This window comes from Antedon bifida, chromosome 1 (assembly GCF_963402885.1).
Source record: "Antedon bifida chromosome 1, ecAntBifi1.1, whole genome shotgun sequence".
Taxonomy (NCBI): domain Eukaryota; kingdom Metazoa; phylum Echinodermata; class Crinoidea; order Comatulida; family Antedonidae; genus Antedon; species Antedon bifida.
In genome coordinates, this window is record NC_136226.1 from 3,151,918 (window position 1) to 3,170,238 (window position 18,321).

The window sequence follows — 18,321 nt, forward strand, 5'->3', positions numbered from 1 at the left end:
GTCATTGTTATCAATGTGGAAATTGTCACCTCAATCAATATTGAAATCATTATCTTGGATCTATGTAAATTGTCATTGTCATCAATGTGGAAATTGTCACCTCAATCAATATTGAAATCATTATCTTGGATCTATGTAAATTGTCATTGTTATCAATGTGGAAATTGTCACCTCAATCAATATTGAAATCATTATCTTGGATCTATGGAAATTGTCATTGTCATCAATGTGGAAATTGTCACCTCAATATTGAAATCATTATCTTGGATCTATGGAAATTGTCATTGTCATCAATGTTGAAATTGTCGTCTCAATTAGGACTGAAATCATCATTATCTTGGATCTATGGAAATTGTCATTGTCATCAATGTTTGACATTTTCATCTCAATCAGTATTGAAATTGTCATTTATCTTGGATGTATGGAAATTGTCACTGTCATGAATGTAGAAATTGTCAACTAAAATCAATATGAAAATTGTTCATTATCGTGAAGCTGTGGAAATTGTCATTAATATGAAAATCGTCATTTCCAACAATATGGAAGTCATCATATCTTGGAAGTCACCAGTGTAGCACTGTGGAATGTAACCAATGGCGCTACCAATGGCACTATAATGATCATGGAATTCGTCATATATACATATGGGATCCTCCTTTCTACGTTGTAGAGAGAGCGAGCAATAAATAGCCTACTGAGGTGTTAAGATTGTTTTCGATTGTGTAATGGCTTTGGCTCACCCGATATCTAAATCTAAAATGAGAGATTTTGGATCATTATAGTACCATTTTGTTTGAACAGCAAACAGCATCTTTTTTGTAAATGATGTATTCGGTCCTCTTCAGATATGACCAATATATCGGATATACATCCTCCCTCAAGAATCATCGGGATCCATTGTCCATAATTTTTCATTACAAAATCATGTCTACACCCTTGCTATATTTTAAATAAGCAATTGCCATTAACTACGAAGTAAAGAACAATAATTTTAATCAAACTTCACAAAAACTTTAAAAAGTATGTTACAAAATTACAACAATTGAAATAGTGCAGTACATAAAAATCTTATAGTAAGTGCACTTAACTAACTTACTGTAGTAAAACCTTAATTAAAAAAATTTATTAAAAAACAATTAACGAATGCAAGGCTTAGTTGATAACACTAGAGTTCTTTTTCAATTATGATTCTTCTTTTATCAATGTCCAGTATGTCAATCTCTATGTTGAGTTTACATCTCTCTAATTTAGTTTTTGTAACACAAGGTCCAAGAGGTCTTGTTGCATTTGTACTGGTGACTATGACAAGCATTTTCATCAGTGTAGAACTTGTTATTAGGGACTTTACGAAACAGGACAGGAAGACCGAGGACGGTGCTCATGAATAATTTATGTCTGAGCTTTAACAAAGTGGGCGGAGCTCAGCGTGAAATTCCGTCTTAACTTTTTGAGGACGATAAAGTTGCCATTTCCCCATTTACGGAAAACAACTAGAAATAATGTACATATAACCTTAAATATACAGTTCAAATTACACTTAAACGTGGAATTTTCAAAACTCTAAATAATATTTGAACTTCTAATTTAATTGTTTAATGAAATAACTTGTTTATTGGGTTAAAATGGCTGTGTTTAAAGGGGCGTTTAAATGCAAGGCCCTAGCTAGGAAGGCTAAGCCTATGCTGTATCACCAGAGCCAAGCGATTCAGAAGGGCCCCGCGCCACGAGAGGGAGGGACTGCCGATCGTCGTCTTCGCGCAATGGTCGTCTTCGCGCAACGGTGCGTAACTAATAAAACGGTTATGTTGACTGTATATGATTTTACGCTTTAACGAACGCAGGATATTCGTCATCCTCCCTTAACCGTCATGTTTCGTAAAGTCCCTTTGTCACTGTCATGTTTCGTAAAGTCCCTTTGTCATCAATGTAGACATTGTCACCTCAATCAAGGCTTAGTTGACAGTACTGTACAGTTCTTTTTCAATTATGATTCTTTTTCTATCAATGTCCAGTATGTCAATCTCTATGTTGAGTTTACGTCTCTCTAATTCAAGTTTTTGTGACGCAAGGTCCAAGAGGTCTTGTTGCATTTGTACTGATGATGATGATGAGCACGGAATTTGAGCGTGTCCTCCGCTCAAACCTGTATCTGCGATCACAAGTCGGCCATTGCTTGGTGAATGCGCTTCCTCTTTGTGAATTGTTGGTTTTCTTTTCGATGTCAAGTCTTCCAATTCTGCAGCAGCTAAGTTCATATATTTACTAAAAGAAAATCATAAAAATATGCAATCATGTAGGCCTAGTACTCAATATGCAGTACTCTATATTATTAAATAGAATTTCAATAACTCACAGTTTAGGATGGTGTGCGCCCCAGGGTTTTTGTGCAATTTATTTAATAATAATATCCAACCCACTCTTTGAAATTGATACATGGTTGGTCAGCTCAGAGGACTAATTATAATAATAGTATAAAAAGCTAATTAAAAAAAATTATATTTAATATGACTCTAGGCACGATGATTTGGGTTAATTCATATGCCAATTGGTTAAAATTTATTATATTATTAAGTTAAATCTTATAAATTTATTGTCATATCATTCAACTCTCTGATACTTTATAGTTAGTAGTATTTTAGTACTGTACTTTTGAACTTCATCACAGTCAGTGACGTCATTTGCCTTGATTGTAAACCCTGGGAATGGTGACGATGGTTTGGCTTGATAGTCAGGAGGCACGATTGCGGTTTCTTTCTGAAGCTCGTGATCTTGAGAAATAAGGACGAAAAAAAATAAATATCTGGTAAGCTCATGAAACCTATACAACACATTTTCTAGTAACTAGGCCTAGCTCGTAAAAATAAATACCTGCACGGCTAAATAAAAACATCAGGCTGATATTATAAATAATTGACAGTTTTTATACGTCCCCGCCCCGCGCGCCAGTGAAAATGTTACACACTGTTGTACGCGGTGTGCAAAGCACAAAGGTGGTTGGGTGGAACTCAAACGACATGCTTTATGTTGTTTTATCTCATTACATCATGGCCGAGGTTGAGCATTTTATAGTTTAGTACTTTAGTGACAATACATTTTTGATAAAATTATTGACCACACACTAATAAAATAATAGGCATATAGTTGGGATAAGCATTTATTTTTCTAAATTCCGATGATGGCTGCCTAGTACAACCTGGGGACGTAGCCTACTATTTATACTAGTTCTTATTCTCTAGCCTAGGCTAGGCCTAGCTAGAGGCTAATTTAAATAATAACGAGTATTTCAAAAGTATAAAGTAAACTTGGTATAAGCCTACTGTAGTACATCCTCCTACGAAACTTGCATACAACCATACAATCACATTTATATTTTAACGAAATTAGGAGATAGGGCCTAGCCTAAGCCTCTAAAAACTTAGAATAGCATTTTAGCCGGCCAGCGAGTCCTCGTGTTACTTGGGTTATTGTAAGACGAGTGTCTACACAGACTACTCACCTCCTGAAACTTGTTCCATCTTCTGTTTCTTTTTCACTGTTCCCAAAAATTTCTTTTTACCTTCATAAAAGCAGATATTGTGCCACTTTTTACGCACTTCTTTCACAGTTCGTTCACATGTGGATACCTGTGAAACTTTCTGCCAAATAGCTTGCCAAGCCTCTCGCTTTTCCTCTTTCGCTCTTCTGTCGTTTCCACCTTCCAGTATTACGCGATAACGTTTATATTCGTTCATTAACAGTTTTCTTTCATCTTCACTCCAATTTGGCTGTCTTTGGGTAAAACCTATCCGTCTCCGTGGGTTAGATTTTGCCGAGAGATTCAGAGGAAAACTATTGTTATTTTCCATCGGTGGTGGTGAAGTTGAAACTAAACCGGGTGACGAAACGTTCACAAGTTGATAATACCACGCCATGCTTAGTATAGTTTGATGGGGCGGGAACTGCTGACTCCGGGCGCGCACAGTCTATACTGCGCAGTGCGTTCTCTGTGCACAACCTCAGCTGCTTAGTTACCTAATCCGCCAATGAGTTAATATTAGATTATGGTTTATCTAGTAGGCCTAGGTTTATTTTTGTTTTTATAATACTGCATGGTGTCATGTAATATTCCAATAAACTATAGTCATTTGACGTACATCCTATAATGCCTAGGACCAGATGTTATTCGCGTACTGTTTTTGGTGATGTAGCTAAAAAAATAATTATTACAGTTTTATTAATAATAATATATTTAATTATCCCAAATAGTAGTCCGTTTTTTATAATCTTATGATGATGCAATTATTGATTTGTAAAAATGGCCCTTTTTATGTTATTGTTAGTGGACGACTTTTGGTTTTTTTGGAAAATATTTATCTTTTTACCAATAAGTTAAGTCAATTTGCCGTCTACTAGAACCTAGACTATGCGCGCCATATTTGTATTTCGCGCGTAAACACAAATGATCGGAAGAGATGACCACAACAACAAAAGGGAAAGCTAAGAAGCCCAGTGCGTGGTTAATTCGAAGCGTAACCATTCTGGTCGCGTTACTTCTTCCAAGGTTACTGGTCTTGTTTTGGATACGTGGAACGTTTGAAAAAACATGGGGTGAATCTTTTTTTTTGGGAGATAATTTTTTATTTTAAATCTCCCATATTATCAATTAAAATGATATTTAGACTGTTAGAATCTAATAAAATGGCAGTTTTTATTGCGTGTTTTGCCATTCTTCTATCACAGCAAATTCAGCCAAGTTTAACAGTTACTGGAACATCAAATAAAGGTAGGGACAAACCAGGCCAGGAGTAGATACAGTACCTTATTGCCTAGGCCTAGGCTAGACCCAACTCTAGGCCTAGCCTAGGCCTACAGTATCTAGGCCTAGGTAGGTCTATGTTCTAGCTAGCCTCCTAGTAGGATTACTACTTATTACAGAGGTCTAATAATAAGGCCTACCTAATCTTTTATATCAGGGCTTATGTTGTTACACCGTACATATGGGTATAACAAGGCCATGTACCTGGCTGCAGTCGCGTGCTCAAGTTAGTGTTTACCGACCGACCGACCAACCGACCGACATAGTGAGCTGTAAAGTCGCGTTGCACGCGACTAAATGTAGATTTTTTTACCTCCATGCACCGTATAAATACATAGGCCTATAGCTAAGTCAGACATGGCTTATGCCTATTAATAAATAGTTTTCTTTTTCAGTAAAAAATAATGAAGACGTAGATACCGAAGAATACATTTCTAAAACTAATAAAGTTCTTAACAACATCGGGAAAAATAAACAAAAATACAATTTAAAGGAACGTAAACGTAATTTTGGTGACGGGATTACAAAACGCTCTGGTATTGGTGATAAACTTGATTCTAGCGAAAAGTTTAAGGAACGCGTTAGAACTAACACTGTTGACAAAATTACAAAACCAGATATTAAGAAGCCCATGACAAATAAAAACGAAAACTCATTTGGAAAACAAATCAAAAATACTGGTTATGTTGATGAAACTTTATCAGAATATACGAAGAAGCTTGACAAAATTCTTCAAAACACTGAAATGAAAAATGAAGTTAAACAGAAAAACGCAATTGGAAAGAAATTGGTAGATAAACTACCGGATCCTAAAGATGACGTCATAGACGCATTAGCAGACAGGGAAGAATTGGAATATCAGAGTCAGATAGATTCTATTGTTAAAAAGAAAGAAAAACCTGCAGGCAAAATATACAAAACACCTACAAGAGACAAAGATCAAATAAAAAAAATCATATCAAATTTGAAAGATGGCCAAGTTAATGTTGATAATAAACTAGAAGAAAATAAAGCGACGGCAGAGAAAATGAAAAGTAGGCCTAAGTTAGCTGAGATTCAGAAAAAACAGAGAAAAGATGAAGAGGAGATGGGATCAGCGATCATCTCAAACGACAACACCCAGAAAGCACTGATAGATTTATCAATTGACAACGAACTCTTGAAGAACAAGATTGCCGAGCTTGCAGACGATAAAATTACTTCGGAGACTGTAAATAAAGCTGTTAAACATGGAGTCGACAGAGCTGTGGAAGAGGTGACACAGAGTGCAAATAAGGTTATAGGAGGACTTGTACAAGCCTTGAAAGAAGAAAAAACTAAAAACAATGAAATACATAAGCAGATACAACGAGCTAGAGAAAAACCACACCAATCAGCTGCGTTAAATTCTAACAGTGACCCTGCGTCTGGTTATCATCCCAGGCAATATGAATCCGACAAAAATTATGCAATGAGAAAAGTTAATAACAAACAGACAAAGCATATGCCTTATTTAGGTCCACATCGTGTAAACAAAGAAAGCAATGTTAATTCAAAACAAGACAAACATTTCGATAAGTCGTCGGCGTTCCAGCATCAAAATGTTCCTACGCTTACAGAAGAACGTCCACTACAAGACCGCTGGATCCCTCCAAAGGAAATGACTAACCCAGACGACATTGTGATGGACAATAATGTCTATGATTATGACGGTACCGTTGATCGGAGATCTCATAATAAATGGATTCAAGAAATTATGTCAGAACTCGAAGAAGAGAGATATAATGAGCAAAACGATTTTGAAAACAAAAACAGTGTGTCGAAATTGCACAATGTTGATAACGTGCAACCCTTATACAACCAACAGTATACTAACGGTAATGCAGTTGGCAATTCGAATAAAGTTCGTCCAATGTCTTACAGAGAAGCCGACGCATACAAAGGCCAGCATTCTAACAAGCAGGATTTTGAAAGCAAAAATAGTGTGTCGAAATTGCACAATGTTGATAACGTGCAACTGTTACATCAACAGTATAAGAAGGATAATGGCGTTGGCCATTCGAATAATGTTGGTCCAAAGTCTTTCAGAGAAGCCGACGCATACAAAGGCCAGCATTCTAACAAACAGTCGGATTTTGAAAACAAAAATAGTGTTTCGAAATTGCACAATGTTGATAACGTGCAACCCTTACACCAACAGTATACGAAGGATACTGGCGTTGGCCATTCGAATAATGTTGGTCCAATGTCTTACAGAGAAGCCGACGCATACAAAGGCCAGCATTCTAACAAGCAGGATTTTGAAAGCAAAAATAGTGTGTCGAAATTGCACAATGTTGATAACGTGCAACCGTTACATCAACAGTATAAGAAGGATAATGGCGTTGGCCATTCGAATAATGTTGGTCCAATGTCTTACAGAGAAGCCGACGCATACAAAGGCCAGCATTCTAACAAGCAGGATTTTGAAAGCAAAAATAGTGTGTCGAAATTGCACAATGTTGATAACGTGCAACCGTTACACCAACAGTATAAGAAGGATAATGGCGTTGGCCATTCGAATAATGTTGGTCCAATGTCTTTCAGAGAAGCCGACGCATACAAAGGCCAGCATTCAAACAAGCAGTCGTATTTTGAAAACAAAAATAGTGTTTCGAAATTGCACAATGTTGATAACGTGCAACTCTTATACAACCAACAGTATAAGAACGGTAATGCAGTTGGCAATTCGAATAAAGTTGGTCCAATGTCTTACAGAGAAGCCGAAGCATACAAAGGCCAGCATTCTAACAAGCAGTCAACCTTTGGAAACAAAAATAGTATGTCGAAATTGCACAATGTTGATAACGTGCAGCCATTATACAACCAACAGTATATGAACGGTAATGGAGTTGGCAATTCGAATAAAGTTGTTTCAACGCCTTACAGAGAAGCTGAAGCATACAAAGGCCAGCATTCTAACAAGCAGTCAGGTTTTGAAAACAAAAATAGTGTGTCGAAATTGCACAATGTTGATAAGGTGCAACCATTACACCAACAGTATAAGAAGGGTAATGACGTTGGCCATTCGAATAATGTTGGTCCAATGTCTTTCAGAGAAGCCGACGCATACAAAGGCCAGCATTCTCGAAGTGATAAGGAGGTAAAAATTGAACATCGCTTGCCTTACCGAAGTGACCAAATGACCAATAACCGTCAATGGGAACAGGTAAAATTAACAAACAACGATGCTGAAAAACCTAAAAAAATCTATAAACATCGAGGTAGAAATAAACATACACATCAACAGTTAGAGGGTAAAGGGTCTGAAAACGACTTGGCAAATAGTGAATTTATAGAGGATTTTGCAGATGTTGTTCCACCGAAGGCAAGGCCGTGGCCAGCTCATCAGAATAACCATAACCAACAAAATGGAATTAACCGACATTGGTTAGATAAAGCCATTGTTCCATTGAAAGGTGTACTAAATGCCAGTAGTGATGATGAAAATAAGTTGTTAGGTCACATAGAAGATATGATTTTACCAAATATTGAAGAAAACACGCCGTTAGAAACTACAATTCAAAATGTTCAAGGTGTTGACGATACCACGACGTCTGTCGCGTTTCTAACATCAATGGCAATGGAACCAGTGGTCGGTAAACCTAGTAAAGATGTTATGAATGGCGAAAATGAACTAGCAACACTTTTACCAAAGATGGAGATTACTAACCAGTGGCTTGATGATGCAATTACAGTTCTTTCTAACAAAGATAAGTCATCGTATCGAGACCACATTTTAGAGCAATTACATCAGATGTTCCCAGCAGCAGCAGGTACTGATAATGTTCAAGAGAAAGAACTGCTGAATCGGATGATAGACGTTATTTTACCACGTACCACCGAATGGTACCCAAATAGCACAATTGGCAAAGAACCTTATACTCAACAGACATTTGAACAAGTACTTTCCAACAATAAGGTTGCAGTAACAAGCGCTAAAGAGAAAACACCTCGAGGGAAACAATTACTGGACTATATTGAAGAAGCTCTTTTATCAGCCGACAGCAACAAGTCTCAGACATTTGACGTGCTTCTTAGACATATGAAGAACATGATTCAAAGAGCCGTCGAAGTGAACCATACAGGTGGTATGGTTATGGATGTACAACATCTTCTACTAGACACTTTATATGATGTTGATGGTTTAACCGAATACAGTACCACAACAGCCGAGATGATAACAGAACCAAATGTTGGTAAGCCTGATGAAAATGATATGAATGGTGATAATGAACGAGCAACACCTTTACCAAAGATTACTAACCAGTGGCTTGATGATGCGATTACAGTTCTTTCGAACAAAGACAAGTCATCGTATCGAGACCACATTTTAGAACAATTACATCAGATGTTCTCAGCAGCAGCAGGTACTGATAATGTTCAAGAGAAAGAACTGCTGAATCGGATGATAGACGTTATTTTACCACGTACCACCGAATGGTACCCAAATAGCACAATTGGCAAAGAACCTTATACTCAACAGACATTTGAACAAGTACTTTCCAACAATAAGGTTGCAGTAACAAGCGCTAAAGAGAAAACACCTCGAGGGAAACAATTGCTGGACTATATTGAAGAAGCTCTTTTATCAACCGACAGCAACAAGTCTCAGACATTTGACGTGCTTCTTAGACATATGAAGAACATGATTCAAAGAGCCGTCGAAGTGAACCATACAGGTGGTATGGTTATGGATGTACAAAATCTTCTACTAGACACTTTATATGATGTTGATGGTTTAACCGAATACAGTACCACAACAGCCGAGATGATAACAGAACCAAATGTTGGTAAGCCTGATGAAAATGATATGAATGGTGATAATGAACGAGCAACACCTTTACCAAAGATTACTAACCAGTGGCTTGATGATGCGATTACAGTTCTTTCGAACAAAAACAAGTCATCGTATCGAGACCACATTTTAGAACAATTACATCAGATGTTCTCAGCAGCAGCAGGTACTGATAATGTTCCAGAGAAAGAACTGCTGAATCGGATGATAGACATTATTTCACCACGTACCACCGAATGGTACCCAAATAGCACCATTAGCAAAGAACCTTATACTCAACAGACACTTGAACAATTACTTTCCAACAATAATGTTGCAATAACAAGCGCTAAAGAGAAAACACCTCGAGGGAAACAATTACTGGACTATATTGAAGAAGCTCTTTTATCAACTGACAACAACAAGTCTGAGACATTTGACGTGCTTCTTAGACATATGAAGAACATTATTCAAAGAGCCGTCGAAGTGAACCATACAGGTGGTATGGTTATGGATGTACACAATCTTCTACTAGACACTTTATATGATGTTGATGGTTTAACCGAATACAGTACCACAACAGCCCAGATGCTAACCAAACCAAATGTTGGTAAGCCTGATGAAAATGATATGAATGGTGAAAATGAACGAGCAACACATTTGCCAAAGATGGAGATTACTAACCAGTGGCTTGATGATGCGATTACAGTTCTTTCAAACAAAGACAAGTCATCGTATCGAGACCACATTTTAGAACAATTACATCAGATGTTCTCAGCAGCAGCAGGTACTGATAATGTTCAAGAGAAAGAACTGCTGAATCGGATGATAGACATTATTTCACCACGTACCACCGAATGGTACCCAAATAGCACAATTAGCAAATTACTTCCCAACAATAAGTTTGAAGTAAAAAACGCTTTAGAGAAAACACCTCCAGGGCAACAATTACTGGACTATATTGAAGAAGCTCTTTTATCAACTGACAGCAACAAGTCTGAGACATTTGAGGTGCTTCTTAGACATATGAAGAACATGATTCAAAGAGCCGTCGAAGTGAACTATACAAGTGGTATAGATATGGATGTACAAAATCTTCTACTAGACACTTTATATGATGTTGATGGTTTAACCGAATACAGTACAGCTCAGATGCTAACACAACCAAACGTTGGTAAGCCTGATGAACAGAATATGAATGGTGATAATCAACTAGTAACACCATTACCAAATATGGCAATTACTAACCATTGGCTCGATGATGCGATTACCGTCCTTTCTAACAACGACATCTCAGCGTATAGAGACCACATTTTGGAACAATTACGTCAGATGTTCTCAGAAGAAGCAGGTACTGATAATCTTCAAGAAAAAGAACTGCTGAATCGGGTGATAAACGTTATTGCATCACGTACTACGGAACAATATCCAATCAGTACCAATAGCAAGGACCCTGATCTTGAACAGACACAACCACCATTGACAAAAGACATACAAAAATGGGTGGATAACTTCATGGACCCTTTATCGAATAAAAATGTCAAGAATTCTAAAGTTGATGGTGAGACTTTGTCAAAGTTAAACAATTTACTTCAAGAAACTCCTACAGATCAGTATGCATTATACCCTTTACAAAGAGTTACGGCATCATCAGGTGAATCATCATCAGGTAAACAAGAAAATATTCATACTGTTGAACCAAATCGTGTTGATGTAGAAGTCATCAAGCCAACAGAACTACTACTGGAGAGTTCAGGAACACTTAAGCAATCAAATGAATTATGGGTTAACAATTTTGTAAATTCTATCCCAGAGAAAGGAAGTGATAAAGACACTGCACTTACTGGCGAAGTTTTAGAAAAACTATCAAAATTAAATACTTTACTAGAAAGTACAATTAATCCTGATATTACACAGAACCCTCTACACCTTCCTGATAGTTCATCTAAGGAAGTCACGGATAAAAGTAATATATCAGAATTCACTGAACCTATGGTAACTCACGGTTATATCAAGCCAACAGAATCACCAACGGAGAGTACAGTAAGGCACACAGAAGAATCAAATGAGAAATGGGTTGATACCTTTGTCAGTGCTATTCCTGAGACTCAAGGAGACGCTATGCTTATAAATGAAACTCTTTCAAAGTTAAACGATTTACTTGAAAGCACACACAATCCTAATAATATTCTTCGTCAATATACACCTATTAAAGAAGTCACAGAAGGCGTCAAAGGCAAAACTAACTTATCTATAAATGATCAGTACATGGTAACACAACATATCAAGCCAGCAGATGTACAAATGGAAACTACAGAAAGAAGTGTAGAAGACTCAAATGAGGAATGGGTTGATAACCTTTTAAATACTATTCCCGAGCCAGAAAATAATCTGCTTACTAATAATACTTTAGAAACTTTATCACAACTAACTTATTTATTTCAAAGCACAAGTAATCCTGCCAATCCATATACTTACAGTGCATCCATTACAAAAGTCAAAGAAGGGGTTATTAGCAAAACGAATGTAAAAGCTACTAAACACTTGGTAACTCAACATATAGATAATTATACCAAGCCAACAGAGTCATCAATAGAGACTACAGGAAGGCACATAGAAGAATCAAATCAGGAATTATGGGTTGATAATGTTGTCAATGCTATTCCTGAGAAAGGAAGTCAAGGAACCGATGTGCATAATAAAACATTAGCAACTTTGTCAAAATTAAATGGTCTTCTTCAAAGTGAATCTGTTAATACATTGAATCTCCATCCTCTTCACCATGACACAGCCAATAAAAATGTCACCGAAGGTGTTTTCGACAAAATGAATACACCACCAACTACAGAGCAAATGCTGATTGAACCAAACGAGCCACCAATGAAGAGTACAGGGACACCTTTAGAAGAATCAAATAATAACTGGGTTGAAAATCTTGTCAACACCATTCCTGAGAAAGGAAGTGAAGGAACCGATGTGCATAATAAAACATTAGCAACTCTGTCAAAATTAAATGGTCTTCTTCAAAGTGAATCTGTTAATACATTGAATCTCACTTCTCGTGACCATGACATAGCCAATAAAAATGTCCCCGAAGGTGTTTTAGACAAAATGAATACACCACCAACTACAGAGCAAATGCTGATTAAACCAAACGAGCCACCAATGAAGAGTACAGGGACACCTTTAGAAGAATCAAGTAATGACTGGGTTGAAAATCTTATCAACTCCATTCCTGAGAAAGGAAGTGAAGGAGACGATGTGCGTAATAATAAAACATTAGCAACTCTGTCAAAATTAAATGGTCTTCTTCAAAGTGAATCTGTTAATACATTGAATCTCACTTCTCGTGACCATGACACAGCCAATAAAAATGTCACCGAAGGTGTTATCAACAAAATGAATACACCACCAACTACAGAGTACAAGTTGATTGAACCAATGAAGAGTACCGGAAGACCTGTAGAAGAATCAAATAATGACTGGGTTAAAAAAATTGTCAACGCTATTCCTGAGAAAGGAAGTGAAGGAGGCGATGTGCGTAATAATAAAACATTAGCAACTCTGTCAAAATTAAATGGTCTTCTTCAAAGTGAATCTGTTAATACATTGAATCTCCCTCCTCTTGACCATGACAGAGCCACTAAAAATGTTACCGAAGTTGTTGTCGACAAAATGAATACACCACCAACTACAGAGCTACCAAAAGAGACACCAATGAAGAGTACAGTGATTCCTGTGGAAGAATCAAATAATGAATGGGTTAAAAATATTGTCGACGCTATTCCTGAGAAAGGAAGTACAGGAGGCGATGTACTCACAAATAAAACGTTGGCGACTCTATCAAAATTAAACCAGTTCTTTCAAAGCACACGTAATCCAGTTGATACGGTTACGCCTCACCTTCGCCATGATGTGTCCGTTACAGAAGTCCCGAAGGTTGAGATTGCTGATAAAAATACCATACTGACAATTACTGACCCAATGGATGCAGTTGGGATGAAAGTGTATAAACCAGTTGAAGCAACGAGTACCATTTTAAGTACAACCAACCAAATGAGAGAAGAAATTCCTCACGATGCAGACGTTCAAGTAGTTAAGGCTCCTGAAAGTAGTATTATAGATCAACTGACAACTACTGAGCCCATGAAAGTAGTTGGATTGAAAGAAGTATATAAGCCAACTGAAGGTACAATTATAAGTTCAACCGACAAAATAACAACAGTAAAGTATACTTCTCAAAAGACACGTATTCCTGCTAATACGTTTCAACCTTCTCCGCATTATGTTCCAGAAGTTCAAGCAATTGAAATTACTGACAACTTTATTGTGCTGAAAGCTACTAAGCCTCCAATGGAGGAAGGGTTGAATAAAGTGTATAAAACAAGTGAAGCAACTGCTCCCATTTTAAGTAGGCCTACGGCCGTTAATATACCAATAGAACCTGATTTATTTGACACTCATGTCAATAAACCTCCTTCCGAAACAATTAGTTTGGAAGAAGAACATCAACCAACTAAAGCAACAGATGCAATAGACCATATTGCAACAGGATCTGTAGGGAAAACAAACCCAGTAGAATGGGTTGAGCCTCTTATTAAACAAATGGAAAGTGATTCGAGATCTGAGAATACTTATGAATACTTGGAAACTCTCTCGAAGGTTAATGGTTTACTGCAAGTAACTGTACCGGATGGTAAAATATCTCAAGTTAAACCGGTTTTCAAAGAAACTTCGTCTTTCAAAAAAATGTCAAATGAGTACGTTGACACAATATCAAATGAATTAACAACGATGGAGGTAATCTCGAAAGCGAGTGTGGTGCCGTTGGCAAACAGTAAAGAAGAAGTTATACCAGAAGTATTAAGTAAACCAATGGCAAATCAACATGCTAACATACGCCTTTTGAAGAATGAGACATTGATAAAAAGTGCTGTGCAGAATTTGACAACTATTCGCCATAAAAAAGTACAAGTTTTTCATGAATCTGACAAATCTCGCAAAGTAGCTAACGATATCAATCCGCTGGGTGATCTACGTAATAATCTGTATTCGAGAGAAAAACAAGTTATAGGTAACCTAAGAAATCTAGTTCAGCCTAAAAGCGAAGGCCTCTATGATCCATTAAAACCGAGTGATACATTACCTACGACTGAAAGAATAAACAAGAATGTAGCTCGTACAGTACTTCCTCAGACGAATGGTGTCATTGAGCAAATTGAAGATATATTTCAAAAGGAGAAGATACCATTGAGTTTATCACCTGTCGACATTTCTAAATTGGGTTCTGGTGAAGGGAAACGCATTTCGGACAATGTTGGACGTGTGGCGACGATTAGGCCTACTGTTACGACAAGTAGGCCTACCACACCCAAGAGAGTTTTTAATACTGACAGATCGTCATACGCAAGAAATTCACCACATAATGGAGAATTACATTTGAAATCAGAAACCATTTCTGCTGTGGCAAGAGACAATCCAGACTTAGTCCCGCAATCTGGTGTATCTGGAAAAGGTCCGGGAACTAGAATTAACGATTACAAATCTGGGTTTTACGATGGTTTCAGAATGGCTATCGATTCAAACACTGAAATTAGACAATTGCAAGAACAACAGAGTATAAGGAAACGCGAAGAAGAGCTAGTATCGGCACTACAGGGACAACATTTCCAGAACAAAAAACCGGTTAACAACGTTGTCATTAAAAATACCATTGTTGGTGGTATTCCTAAGCATAGGAATAATATCGAACAACAAATAGATGGTAATAATAAGGATACAAGTTTTCCCATGACGTCACAGATATTAACGGAATGGGGGAGGTGGTCAGAATGTTCGGGATCTTGTGGAGTTGGACACACCAATCGCCATCGATCGTGTCTTGTTTTGAATAGATGTTATGGGAAAACTATGGAAACCAAACGGTGCAGCCTACAGCCTTGTCCAGGTAAGTTAACAATGAATGCCGACACGTTTACTTTACACGCCTCTATACACGTTTATCTTTAACATATCATCAACTAATCACTAATCAAAAGTATCACAGTATAGTGAGGTCTGCTCATTGTTTATCGTAGTTGTTGTATGGGGCGACTGGGCATCATGGAGCGCATGCTCAGCAACGTGTGGTGTAGGTTTTGCAGACAGAAGGCGAACTTGTTTTGGCGGTAGAGGTGTAGCACGAGAGACATGCAATGGATACGATGTTGAAAATCGTGAATGTTATTTAACGGCATGCAAAAAACATAACAGTAAGACTTAAGTTATCTTATCTTGTCAAACAGTTACGAAAATAATAAACATTTGTGCGCATGAGTAAATGTAATTGTATGCACGTACGTCATCGATGAATATTCATGATAATAGAAACTAAAATACATAGTTACACACATTTTTAAAAATCAATAATGTTAATTAAACTGACGGTTTCTTTTCTTTTAGATTCATTGACAACACTAGAAGGATTTCTAATCGCAGCTCCGTTCATCGGAATGTCGATGTTAGCTTTTGTATTCATTATAGCAAAATATTGCATTAAGAGAAAGTAAGTGTTTTGTCATAGTTTCCTCAACAATATTGGTTATTGTAACGGCTTAACTGTAACTGAAAACCCACCCGATTCTGCAGCTGTCGCTTGATAGATCGTAACTGACTATTGACAGTCATCTAAATACGAATCTGGTGCTAAACATTGGCAAGTTGGCATGCCTACATTTAAATGCATATTTTGTAGGCTCTAGGCCTACAATCATTATGCCAATCTTGCATGCCACAAAATAATTGTTTTCAGCATTAATTAATGTGTTTAACGTCTTAGAAACGGTCAAGTATGGCCAAAGATATTCCAGTACTGCAATCGTGGCGTCAAACCGGCGATTTGCTAGGCGATGTGAAAGAGGACTACATTTTCTAATATCCATAAATAGGCAAGCAAACTTTTTACAAGTTACTTACTAATTTCTAGTTTTCTTAAACATTGTTTTTTTTTATTTGAATAACTTTTACAGAAACTCATTGAAAAATCGTCAGGTGGATTCGTCACCGAAAGAATATGACTATTGGAGTTCTCCTGCAAATTCTATAAATTCTTTCTCGAATGACAGTCATGTAAAAGTCAAACGTAATCAATCTGTTACGAAAGCAAAACGAAAAAATTCAGTTGTAACACGAGGCGAACGTTCGTTTGTGAAAGTAAGTGCGCCTACGGGTTACTATAAGAAGAACGTCCGTAACAATGACAAAAGTTATACGCATTACGATGGAGATAGACGTGATAATAAAGAGAAGAGAAAGGTAAGCTCGGAATTCCAGAGGATTAAAACAACGAGGCCACGCCCTACGAGTAATATATACGAAAACTATGGAGATGACCAGAAAAGTCATTTGGCAGACCGCGAAAACTATACAATCCCTGGTAGTATTGCGTTCTCTGATGCCCGTCTCAGACAACCAGTACACACGTCACATATGAAACCGACAACATCAGTAAATCGAGGTCGTGAATCAGCAGGAAATCGTGTGAACACAGAACATCAATTGTCTCGTCATTCATCGACAAAATCAGTAAAGATGAAACATCATCCATCGCAAACTTCTGAATGTTTTCAATTTGATAAACAAATGCATTTACCAGAATCTGTCGAAATTAAGGAAGAGCATAAACTCTCTAGTTTACAAGACATGCGAACAGTCAAAGCTAATATATCCAAGGAATCTCTTAGAAATTCAGATTACTACTTTTTGCCAATAAGAAGCGAAACAAATGAAGCACAACATAAACTGACTCGTAATACTAGTTCTTCGTTAAAAACTTCAAATGGTGGCAATTTAAAATCTGAAACAACACTTAATTCTGGAAAACACAGACATCAATCTGTCCGCCAAAACCTTCCTCGACCAAAATTGTCATTGTACCGAGATGAACCTCGTGAACTCAGCGATAGAACGGAGTTACCAATGGCTGACACGATAACAAGGGCGTTATCGGTAGCTTTAGCTACACAGGAGAAACGCACCGATGTAAAACCACAACGTTCCGAACAAGAAACAAGAATGTTGAAAGCAAAGGAAAATGAATCAATACAGAGTGAAAATGGAAATAGAAAAGGGCGAATTCGATCCCACACATCTACCAAAAAATATGACAATAGTGCGAGGTCGCATAATACTTTTCAGAAATCGCACTCAGTTTTATCAATGAACACACGAGATATAAGACCGACACGTTTTGATGACGTAACCAATTCGCAATCAGTATCCAATAATGTGAGAGCTAATGAATTAACTTTGGAAGTTGACAAACATGATCAACAAAATGTATTAAAAAATGAAATGTACTCTCGAATACCGACATCAAACTCACGAGCACCTTCATCAGACTCGCGAGTACCTACATCAGACTCGCAAGTATCTACACCAAACTCGCAAGTAACGACATCAAACTTACGAGTACAGACATCAAAGTCGCAAGTAACTACATCAATCTCGCAAGTACCTACACCAAACTTGCGGGTACCTACATCAAACTCGCGGATACCTGCATCAAACTCTCGAATACCGACATCAAACTCGCGAGCACCTTCATCAGACTCGCGAGTACCTACATCAGACTCGCAAGTATCTACACCAAACTCGCAAGTAACGACATCAAACTTACGAGTACCGACATCAAAGTCGCAAGTAACTACATCAATCTCGCAAGTACCTACACCAAACTTGCGGGTACCTACAT

General features: G+C 37.4%; 1 protein-coding gene across 2 annotated transcripts; it reads right to left on the reverse strand.

Annotated features, from left to right (window-relative positions):
- Positions 1–1,029: 1,029 nt before the first annotated feature.
- LOC144837987 (uncharacterized) lies at positions 1,030–3,921 on the reverse strand. 2 transcript variants are annotated; one of them, XM_078693327.1, is made up of 4 exons: positions 3,497–3,921; positions 2,648–2,768; positions 2,013–2,262; positions 1,030–1,213 (listed from the first exon to the last, which is right to left on the reverse strand). In XM_078693327.1, exons 1-4 carry the CDS (start codon positions 3,909–3,911, stop codon positions 1,166–1,168), a joined length of 834 nt encoding a protein of 277 aa, XP_078549453.1. In that variant the 5' UTR covers positions 3,912–3,921; the 3' UTR covers positions 1,030–1,165. The 2 variants fall into 2 exon arrangements, with proteins under 2 accessions (XP_078549453.1, XP_078549445.1); XM_078693319.1 differs by lacking the exon at positions 1,030–1,213 and having other exon boundaries at positions 1,894–2,262.
- Between the last annotated feature and the right edge of the window lie 14,400 nt (positions 3,922–18,321).